The sequence below is a fragment of the Cyphellophora europaea genome (assembly GCF_000365145.1).
Source record: "Cyphellophora europaea CBS 101466 unplaced genomic scaffold supercont1.15, whole genome shotgun sequence".
Classification (NCBI taxonomy): domain Eukaryota; kingdom Fungi; phylum Ascomycota; class Eurotiomycetes; order Chaetothyriales; family Cyphellophoraceae; genus Cyphellophora; species Cyphellophora europaea.
Genome location: NW_008481803.1, coordinates 343,525 through 354,597, shown reverse-complemented (window position 1 = coordinate 354,597; position 11,073 = coordinate 343,525). Strand labels below are relative to the sequence as shown.

At 50.0% G+C, this 11,073-nt stretch overlaps 4 protein-coding genes across 4 annotated transcripts; 3 read left to right on the top strand and 1 right to left on the bottom strand.

The window, feature by feature from the left end:
- Window positions 1-316: 316 nt before the first annotated feature.
- Window positions 317-1,135, top strand: HMPREF1541_10927 (uncharacterized protein; the record flags this gene model as incomplete). Its single annotated transcript, XM_008715596.1, has 1 exon — window positions 317-1,135. One exon carries the CDS (start codon window positions 317-319, stop codon window positions 1,133-1,135), a length of 819 nt encoding a protein of 272 aa, XP_008713818.1.
- A 107-nt stretch (window positions 1,136-1,242) lies between these two features.
- Window positions 1,243-2,018, bottom strand: HMPREF1541_10926 (uncharacterized protein; the record flags this gene model as incomplete). The annotated part of the gene is made up of 2 exons (XM_008715595.1): window positions 1,243-1,836; window positions 1,944-2,018. The coding sequence occupies 2 exons, from the start codon at window positions 2,016-2,018 to the stop codon at window positions 1,243-1,245; spliced, it is 669 nt and encodes a 222-aa protein (XP_008713817.1).
- A 1,042-nt stretch (window positions 2,019-3,060) lies between these two features.
- HMPREF1541_10925 (uncharacterized protein) lies at window positions 3,061-3,718 on the top strand (the record flags this gene model as incomplete). The annotated part of the gene is made up of 2 exons (XM_008715594.1): window positions 3,061-3,554; window positions 3,583-3,718. The coding sequence occupies 2 exons, from the start codon at window positions 3,061-3,063 to the stop codon at window positions 3,716-3,718; spliced, it is 630 nt and encodes a 209-aa protein (XP_008713816.1).
- A 5,034-nt stretch (window positions 3,719-8,752) lies between these two features.
- Window positions 8,753-9,463, top strand: HMPREF1541_10924 (uncharacterized protein; the record flags this gene model as incomplete). Its single annotated transcript, XM_008715593.1, has 1 exon — window positions 8,753-9,463. One exon carries the CDS (start codon window positions 8,753-8,755, stop codon window positions 9,461-9,463), a length of 711 nt encoding a protein of 236 aa, XP_008713815.1.
- Between the last annotated feature and the right edge of the window lie 1,610 nt (window positions 9,464-11,073).

The following is an 11,073-nucleotide window of genomic DNA, read 5'->3' as shown; positions in this document are numbered from 1 at the left end:
GTTGGATTGCATCGTCTTCGATAAAACTGGCACGCTGACCGAAGGTGGGGAGCCCAAAGTCATCAACTACGAAAATCTTACGTCCCCTGAAGGTCCGGTCAACGAGCGGGAAACTCTGGGTCTACTGAAAAGTCTCGAGGAGGATAGCATTCACCCGGTTGCGAAGGCCGCCGTCAGTTTCGTCGCATCACGACCATACGAAGACTGCAAAGCTGAATCCGTCGAGGAAGTTGCTGGAAAGGGGATGAAGGGAGTTCTTTTAGTTGGATCTCAGCCCACGCGCAAGATTCACGCCTTGGTTGGAAATGAGGCCTTGATGGCAGAGAACAATGTTGTTTTATCTATCGAGAATCAAACGCTCCTCGACTCGTGGAAGATGGAAGGAAAGTCGGTCATCTTGATCGCTGCCAAGGAAATCTCAACGGGGCAAAAAGCCCAGCAGGCACATGAGCTGTCTGCCATTGCCGCCATAGCAGACCAACTCCGCCCGGAATCTTTCCAGGTCGTGAGTGCGCTTCGCAAACGGGGGATCGACGTGTGGATGCTCTCTGGCGACAACGAAAAGACGGCTAAGGCTGTGGCTGGCAAAGTCGGTATCGAGGCGAGCAATGTCATTGCTGGCGTTCTACCGGACCAGAAAGCTGACCAAATCAAATATCTTCAGAGAAGAGGGGTCGAGGTTCCCTCGCGCGGTCTCTTTGGGTATCTCAAACAAGAGACGAGTCGTGCCACAGTCGCGATGGTGGGTGACGGAATCAACGACTCTCCTGCGCTGACTGTGGCTGATGTGGGCATCGCCATTGGATCTGGCTCTGAAGTGGCAATTTCATCCGCCGGTTTTGTCCTGGTCTCGTCGAACCTGAGGTCATTGCCAGTCCTGATCGACTTGAGCCGAGCAGTTTTCAGGCGGATCAAGTTCAATTTCTTCTGGGCAGCTGTTTACAATATGGTTGCTCTCCCGGTTGCTGCAGGGGTTCTTTACCCTATCAACAGCGGAGGAGGTCGCATCAGACTGGATCCTGTTTGGGCGGCATTGGCAATGGCATTGAGTAGTATCAGTGTCGTGATTAGCAGTCTGGTACTGCGTGTACGAGCACCTGTGATCGGATTCAGAGCGCCCAAGGAACAAGACTGATCTGGGAATTGATTAAGCGAGGAAGGGCAAGTTTAGGTATTTCCTTTGTCAGGTGGTTCTGCCGGCAAACGTTGACAAATTTCTGGAGGCCGGTCTGTATGTAGCTATTATTTGAAGATTTCATTCTCCCGATTGAATGGCGTTGGCCACACTGAGCGCTCGCGATTCAATCCATCCTGGCCTGTAATCGGGAGGAAGTGTGATTGAGTGATCGACGCACAATCTGCCATCTCAGATACTCCTGCGCCCGGAGATGTGAACAAAGGATTGAAAGGCTCGAACTGCGGGAGAGATTCGTAGAATGGAGGCTCATTGGGGACATAGTTATAGTTGTTCATGCTCAAGTCCCCAAGATACCCAATGGAATTGAAATTATGCTGCACCACCGGAAGGGGCCCATACTCAGATGCTTGCTCGTACGATATAAACCAGCGTTCGGGGAATTGTTCTAGGAGTGACCTATCTTGCTGGCTGTTCAACAATGGGATATCATGATTCAAGGAGCCTGAGTGGGTGCCGGATTTGAACATTGAAGTGCTGACGCCCATTTCTAGATCGATCATCGTTCGCAGCAAGTGAGAATGGTCAGTATTGGTGGAAACTGTTGCCCTGCCATCGCACGGTTTGATTTTTCCAAGGTGTGGAATTTTTTGCTCTTCCGGCGGTATTGATTGTGGGATCTCCTCTGGGAGGCACAGAAGCTGCTCTTTCTTGAGAGAACAGGTGCACCTTGAATTGTGTTGACAGCAGCATGTATGGGGAACTGGTCTCTTGTTAGATTGAATGATCTAGAGGTACGGGAGCTCACCATGCTGGCCACCACGCTGATTATCGGGACAATCTTCCTCTGTGTGGCCTTTCTGATGGCACTCACAACGGACATGTTGGGATTTAGTCTTGCGCATGCGCCGGCAGTGATGGCATTGAGAGACTGGACGACCTCTCTTCTTTATCGGTATTAGGTCTTGAACTGCTTTGTTTGTCAGCTACATACCCTGTGTGAAGATGTTTGCGACATCGAACCTTGATGATCACAGGAACTGGCCCGATGGCCTCTGACACAAGCTTCGCAGGCAAACTTTTCTCCGTTGACGAGCATCATAGGACAAATATTCGCGTTTTGGAAGGGACCTCAAACCAGCGATCGGAGAGCTTGCTTGAATTGATAGTCTTCGTAGATGAAAGGTCCACACTCAAAGTCCAGGGGATGGTTCAAAGTTGCTGTGAGTTTTTGCTGTTGTGTAGTAACATTGCTGTTTTCAATGGTCAAATAAGCTTGAAACGAAGTAGTCACTCAAGCTAACTGCTTGACTAAAATACAGCAGGGGCTTTGTCACAGGGGACGGCAATATATCCGCTAGTTATGGCCCCAAGTTCGTGGCATTTCCTAGCTTACGGCTAGTTTCGCCAAGCCCCGGAGAACTCGATCAACACGACTTTACCTAGCAATTAGAGTTCAAACCACCTAATGGGTTGCTTTCAGAGACACAAGCCCCAGTTACATTATTGCTTCATTAATCGCCAAACCCGCCGATTCCCAGACAACCTCTAAGACGCCCCGCAAATGACATGATGCTGGCAGTCTCATTCTGAAATAGGATTCCTGTCCGGAGAGAGCCCACTTCGCTGGAACACGCACAAATGCCTCTTGTCTGGGTGATGGGAATGCGCCCCTGACTTACAACACCTATCGTTTGGAATAGCGCCTCAGCCGGACCTAGTATTATGGATTGACTTTGGCCCCTGGGAGAGGAGAGGCGCTTAGGAATGTCAAAACCCCACATGATCTTCTTTAAAGGACAGCAGATGTCCACCTCCCAATGCACACCTCATTCACTCATCTTTTTGCCTGATTCATTCCACTTTATCCCCGTGTCTTACCAATCCTCCCCCGCACCGTCTTCCAAACATCTTCTCGATTAGCCATGGACGGAATGGTTATGCCAATGAACACTCCTACGGATCCGACTTCGACCATTGCTACCGTTCTGGCAACGGCTGCAGTCAACACTATTTCTGCATTTTCTTCCGTCGAAACTAGCGCGTCATCTGCGCATGCTGAGGACTCGGATTCAATGAACATGCAAGGAATGGCGTCTTTCCTTCATTTCGGCTTAGGAGACCCCTTCCTCATATCCTTCTTCACACCGACAACGGCGGCCAGTTATGTTGCAATTTGTTTCTTCTTCGCAATGTTGACCGTTCTGCAACGAATTCTACAATTTTTCATTACAAAGCTGGACCGCAAGTGGCACATGCACTTCCGACATGCCCATGTGGAACCAGTACCCAAGTCCGGCAGCTGGGTGGCGACAATGGATGCTGACGAGTTGGACCAAACCTCGACGACAACATTCAATGCCCGTCTCATTGTGAAAATCTTGCTCCACGTTCTGAACACAGTCCTCGGCTTTCTTGTGTACGTTGCCCCGGCTGATCCCGATCAGAGATTCGGAAGCTAACGCAGGCTATGCCAACAGCATGCTCGTTGTCATGACAGTCAACGCTGGATATATCATTGCCCTGCTGGTCGGAGCCATGGTGGGGGAGCTGGCCTCAATGTACCTCCAGCAAAGGGCGTAGTCGATTGGGCACAGCCTGGTATTTTGGTCTCTCACATGGCAAAGCATGCTTCAGGGTAAAACGCCATTGGTGTTTGCGAACAGAACGTTTTCATGAATCTGGCTAGGCAACAGCATAATCCTGCCAATCTTGATTTGTATATGTACGACATCCTCTCAGTTGGAAAACCTCGGTACCAGGCTTCGGAAATTCCCACTTGCTACTTTTGTTTCTCGCAGTGTAATAGAGTATGCGAATTGTAGGGATGCGCGTAAAGCATCAGGCCGAAAACTAATACGCTCAAGGGAGCTGAGAACGGGACAAAGCCTATTACGTTCAGCCTGGCAACAGACATTCCCCCACAAGCTGAAGCAGTTGTATTTGGGTCATTGCGGTGAGCATTGGAAAGTAGATATGCCTTAGTAAGACTAACCACAAGGTAGCATTTCACATGGCGGTGGACAGGGAGTTTACAAAGCTGTACGGAGTACTTGCGGCATAGCTGAACCCGGGTTGTGCTGACGGTCGTTTCTCTGCACTTGGCAAATTTGTGTGAATCAGCCAAATAAGCCAAGCCTGCCCTCAGAGCTGGGCTGGCAGCCACCTTTGACCCTCGCCAAACAATCGATGAAAATCATGCAGTCACTAAGAACATGGCGCAACAAAGCATACCCGTATCTTCATTTATTTAATCCCCTTTCTGCTGCGGCGATGATGCCACCTCGGGGTCCCCTCTTCGGCCGGATCAAGCTCATCTGGCTCAAGTCGCAAACGAAAGCGCAGTGATGGCGAGAGCGCCGTGGCTTCCAGTGCTTCATCGACGTCGCACTTTTCGAGGAGGACGAAGCAAAAATCGTGGAGCTTAATGATGGTGATAAGTGCTGGCACTGTGGCAGAGGTTCCCCAGACATCGCTCATGTGATAAGTAGGAAGGACGGTTCGGGATGATGTCCTGAGAACGCGCAGCCGACACTGTTTACTTCTGCTAGAATAATTGACTGACCAGTTGTTTACAGTTCAGTAAATATATTGACTGTGGTCTGTTGATGTTTGACCGCCTTGGGACGAGCAAAACGACCTGCCCACGACAGGTCAACAACAGTATCCCGACATGAGATGAGTCCACAAGTCCAGACTTATCCAGCCCACGAGCCAGGTTCCAATCCCAGTGCACTATTTCCACGCGTCGAGTCAACTAGTCGCCGCCAAGACGCAGCATCAGGGGGAAAGGCAACCAAATCGAGTTCTACAGGTTCGCAGAAACAGAAGCTTCTGCACAATGGCTTTAAGCAGGTACACTCAGGGAGGATCAGTCAAATAAGTGGATGGGTGACCAGAGACATCGATGGAGAAACGTGCTATGTCAATGCCGAGAAAAAGCTCTGGATAGCTGCAAAGGATGCCAAAAGTGGCTGATACGATGGGCGGTCTGGCTGCTCCTGCTTACAAAAGAAATGAGAGGCTGAAATTCGAGGGCAGCAGTCAAGGCTATCAAAGTTGATCGGTCAGGGTTATAATTTTGATTCGTCAGTGTCAATAACACTCATTTGGCAAGTCACCAGTATTCTTCAACGCCATCGGTATCCTTTCCCGAGCCTCCGTTGATGTCAACACCATCATCCCTCAATGGCATTCGCTGCCCTTCTCGCAACCAGCCGCACCACGGACATTAAATTCCATCCTCCCCCTGACCTTCTGGATTAGCCTTCTGATAGGGATAACCGATTGAACTGCTCACAAGCGACTTTGATTTCCCGGTGCGCCCAAGCTGCTTTCTATGGGGAACCTAAAGGGATCAATGAGCCGAAGTCGAATGTAGGCTGAGAAGATTCAACCGAAAATTGGTCGGCGTACGTGAGCCTCGACCATGAACCGCCCCAACATGCGTGACGTTTGAATCGATCTTATTTTCAATTGTCAAGGTCCATTCGGCAGGAGAGGGCAGAGGGGCTGGAGGTAAATAGTCCGGGCAGGACTGGTCGCTCATCGTCGGATTCGTTGGCATTGCAGTCATGATGCAGAGGAAAGTGATGGCCACACAAACGGAGCGCAGCACGCTCGCAGTAGTCATAGTTGACAGAGGGGATATTCATCGGACCAGGTAGATCATATGCTGAGGCCGGGATTGAGCTGGACGGCCCGCTTTTATTGTCAAGAAATGGTAATTTGACAAAAAAAGCGGGTCACAGAATCGCAACCCGCACACAGCCTACCTCGCTGTCTGGGCACAAACCCGCCTTTGATCTGATTTCAGCGCCCTTCCGCATCTTTGGGCGATAGCCAGATACCCATGACAGGATGAGAATCGTCCATCACATCTCTGAGAATGAAGTACGGGCGGCCGAACAGCTTGCGGTGAATTGTGAGCTGTGGCGCATTTAACAGCTTGGACAACACTGAACCAGGCAGTTTATAGAGCCGGTTGTCTCACAGCCATGCCGAATATACGGTGCAAACAGAGAAAGTCATGCGAGAAAGACCAACGGCGGGCGGACTCACTCATTGCCAACGTTCAGCCTTAACGAGAGTATTATCTGAAGCAAGTTTCTCGCACGCTATGTCCTGGCCAGTCAATCCAATCCAGTCAACGAGAGGTTCATCATCCCAGCACTAAGGAGGTCTACATGGAATGATCACCGAGCGAACTCGAGTATACTTGAGACACGTCGTATTCTCCCGTCATACTGGGAAGGAAAATTCCATATTGACGTGTATGGCGGGAGCGTGGGAATCAAAGCTTGTAATTCGTCTCCTTACACCGGGGGCCAAGATAGTCACTCTTGATAGCTGTAAAGCCAAGTTCCGACCAGGACAGCTCCCTCTTATGCGGTTGTCGTCAACTCCGTCGACTTGACCGCTCCTTCCTCCTTCCCGTCTCCTCTAGTCTTTTAGTTGCCGACCATCACAACATACCACATCCTTCTTGCACAAGTTGAGACGTAGGGTAAGTAGCTACAAGCTTCCCCTGCGTATGGACAGGAAAGATTATTGCCCTTCTGCATTGCATGTCACATGTCTATCGCTCGGGTTGTTGGCGATCGAAGTCTGAGTGGGTATCCAGCACAGAAGCGTCGATAGCTGTATGATTGATAAAGCTAGCAGGGATAGTTCCGCATTCCTGGAATGCGGAACTATCCCTGCTAGTGCAATCACAGTCACCACTACAAGGAGATTGTGCAGGCCACTCTTATCAGCTACCGGATCCCAAGTTACTCGCCTAGAGCAGACGTGTGAATGAAGCGGTCACGCTACGATCCTCTTTCTGCTTCCCCAACGACTGTCCAAAATTTCCGGCCGGTGTCACTATTGGTTCCAAAATCGGGCATGAAGTGATTGACTCAGGTGTGTTTCCCGTATTCACTAATACCTTGCTGGGTGAATGAGGAACTGGCAGATACGTCTTCGCAGAGTGCGGCAATGTGTGGAAACATCCGTTACCAGGTTACATGGCGAAGCGAAAACCGGTGTGACCGGGAAGTAGGAACTACTAGCAATTAAATGCTTTTGGGCATTGTGCGCATCTCATGATCATCAAACGTGCTGGTCTACTTCTTGCTTAGTTCTGAGTACAGAGAACGTATATATGAGCAGGTTTGCTCAGTCGGTCGCTGTTGTCTAAAAGGCACAACCACGCCCCAGCTCCAACAGAATGGATTTCACCAAGCTAGACCTTTTCGTCTCAAATATGCCCCAATGGCCAGATGCTCAAGTCGCTGCGACGCGAGACTCTCTTATGGATGAGATCAAAGTTCAACTACAGCCCTATATTCAACAAACAGTCCCGATGCTTTCTTGCCGTTCAGAAATCCTGGATCTGCGACTCAACTGGGACACAAAGACGCCAGATGAAAAGTTCGCCCAGTTTCACCTGATCATGGACTATGAGGCTCATACACGTCTGGATCCGGAGATTCAAAACCTTCTTCGCCGTTTGAAGGTATTGGTTCGCTTTATGGGGGCTGATACGACAACACTTCGAGAAACAGGGAATCAACTGGTTCATTGGCTGAAATTTCCGGAGGAATATTCAGAGCATGTGGTCAGCGAAGCTGTGATGAGTAACGTATGGAACGGATTGCAATGGACATGCTTTGCACTATCTGGGCCTCTACTTGGTTGAATCAGCCATAGTTTGACGTGTTAGAATAGAGGCACGATCCCAGGTGGATCAATGGCGGCGGTGGTTGATGTGGTGCGGCAGCAGAGAAGGCTTCAAGTGCTTGGGTACCCAATCACGGCGAATAGCAGTGCTGCTGATGTACCATTCTTATGGTGCAGCAGAAGGGGAGAGGTGTCTGACCGTTGAGGTTGGAATGCTGTGCATGAGGATGTGGTCAATATGTGCACATGGCTGTGAAGAGCAAGTGCTGTGAGATTAAGAAAATCATGGACAGCCTTCAATATCCAAGCTGAACGGATCCCAAGATCACCTGGAAGTTTCGTTGAGGTCGGCTTCTACAAGCTATCCAGCACAGTAACCATGGAAGCGAAAAAATGAGGTTTCCGAACTGGCGGTTGCTGATGCTAATAAGGTCGGTCAAGAATATGCGAGTACCGTGGACGGCACGGCCTGGAATTGCTCCAGGAGTCCCGTCCAAACCATGAACTTCGCAGATGAGGCTGTCCCTTCTGCAGAAAATTTGTGACACGGGTGAAATGTGAAGCCCATTTTCAGCATCACTCTGCAAATCAAACATATCTCCGTTGCGCTGATGCTCCCTTCTAGCGATGTTTTGCTGAAGTGGATTTCTTAGCTCCGCTAGAGGCGTCGCAGTGACGCACTGAGCAGAGCTGGCCGATGTCGTAAACCCACTTACAGCCAGCTTCAACAATACTGCAGAAGAGAAGGGTAATCGTCATCTGTGGGCCAAAAACATGTAGTCCCAAGCGCTGGACGAGGCAAAGACAAAGTGCTGGAGCATGCGGGGCTACCCCGCTAATAGGTTTTGGTATGCGCTGTTCGGCAAGCTAACTTCCCTTACCAACTCTCCTTTGATTAATCGACTTGAGAAAGCAGAAGATGCCATCTCGCGAGTACCAAGCCTACCTGTCAACATGCTCTTTGGCGACGCTCAATCCTTGCTCCTTGGACGATCCATCCCCGTTTTCCATGATTCGCCTATCATCCACCTCATAGTAGATAGGGATGAGAATCGCTTTGACGCGCATCAAATTCTATTGTTCGACGCTGCACCATGGTTTCGGACTGCAATGAAGCCGTGTTGGAATGAAAGCACTGGAATGAGGATTCTGATGCCAGAGGATGACGCGGACGTTGTTCATCAATTCATAACGTGGCTGTATCATCGCAAGTTCGACTTCAGCAAAGAGGACCTGAAATCTCCCATGTTCGATATGACGATCTGCAGGCTGTATGTCTTTGCCGATAAATTCTCTGCCGCAAATCTATGCCGTGATACCATCAGGCTGTTGCTTGCGATGCTCCAGTGGCATAGCTGGAAGCCTACAATAGATCTGCTGCAATATGTAGAGCAGAACACTCTAGATCATTGCGGACTGAGTCAATTGATAATTGACTGGTTTGCCTGGCATAAAGAGCCAACCTGGTTTGACTCAGACGAAGCTACGGCTCTACTGGAAGACGCCCCTCATCTTGCAGCTCGCCTCTTACGTGGTTTAGCTCAACGGCTCAGCAAAATACCTCTGAAGTATGCAGAGAAAGTCGCTGGTGGTCCATTGTACTACGACGTGGACAAGTACATTGTGGTTGCTGCTCATCAAAAAGGACACGAAAGCCATCAATAGGATGCAGCAGTCTGCCATCTCGCGATTGACGACGAGAAGGAAGCGGAATTTGCACCACATTGAGATCTTGCTCCCGAAATACAGGCAGCGACTCTCCTCCACCAGAATGCGCAACTACTGTCAGAGAGCCGGCGCGGTGTATTGATTGCTTCAAATATGATTCGGGTGTGAACTAACGACGGTATGGTTGGAGAAGTTGGTAATGGGATGTTTTCTGGCAATAGCTCTTGCTTGATAGAGTCTGAATAGGGCGATAACTCCTCGCAAGTATAGGAAGGCAAAATGTTGTCGAAAGCGTTTGCTTGTATGGACAATCGGACCATCTTTTCTCTAACAATGAATCTTGCCGTACATATTGCATGGATACGCTCATCGAAAGTGCTCGCAACTCTGGCATCGCCTCTGTCAGCCGAATGTTTCCAATTTCCATATATGAATCGAGGGACAGCAGTGGCTTCCGGCACAAATAACCCCCTCACTTCCGGTCTAAGAACGAGTTGCGACTTCGTTGCGATCGAGTTGGCAACTCGACTGCAGATTAACGCTCTTATTGGATGGCTCCCGTCCTATCTAATGCGGGACCATGTGATATCTTTTTCATGCCCCGGTCTCGCTTTCTATTGCTCCATAAGCTCGGCCTGCATCATCTCCTATTAACGATCCGGCGGATTGAATGTCTGCTTACACTCTCGCCTTTCAGTCATCCTATTCGAAGTCATCCTATTCGATTGAAGTCCAGCCGAAAGATCTGTTCTATCATACCAAAGCTGTTCGCAGATGTAGCTCAATGGAGCGGGCAGAGAACCGCATTGGCGCAAGCGATCGCGAATGTGTACTGTATTCGGGCCGTCAAGGGAAGCCTACGGAGCCGCCATTAGGTTCAAGCCGAGCGTTCTGAGACAGTGGTGACGACAATAGCAGTCTCCTTGAGCGAGCTGCTCCGGACATTCTGAATCAGTGGCAAGACTATGCTTCATTCTCAACGCATAATCTGACGCTTTGTATTCCCCTCAACATTGAGCCAAGACAAATGCCGCTCCCAAAACTGGTGGATCGGAAGCGGAGCCCCGTCCAATCCATCTTCCATCATAGCGCCTGGACTCGAATCTGTCATCTTGCGCCAGACTTGGGACGCTTTGCGTTTCCACGTCATATCCGTGGTCTCTTTGAGCATATTTTCGATACTACGCCAGGACCTGGTCGCCAGTAGAATTTCATGGCAGGCGAGCGCATATTCCAGGCAATCGAGGAACAGATACCAACATTCAGCTTGCTGCTTACTCTCAAGCTCACTGTACAAGCCGTACTGTAAGTATCGGGAGAATGACCATACCGTCCTCTTCGTGGCACAGTCAACGGAAACCAGGAACCCGCCTCGAGTGGTGAATGTCGCATGCGCCCATCCGGATGGAATGAAGATGACGTTGGTGGAATCAAGCCTGTCAATCAAGCCATATTCCAGAAGAGACATTGTACGAGCTAATTTGGCCTGATTGCCGCGTTCCCGCTGCAGCACTCCCAAGTTATGACAAGACGGGGGAAACAGGATGATGAGCTTCTGGCAGTCCCCCAGAACTGCTGATATGCCATCCATGCCGTAGTCTGCGAAC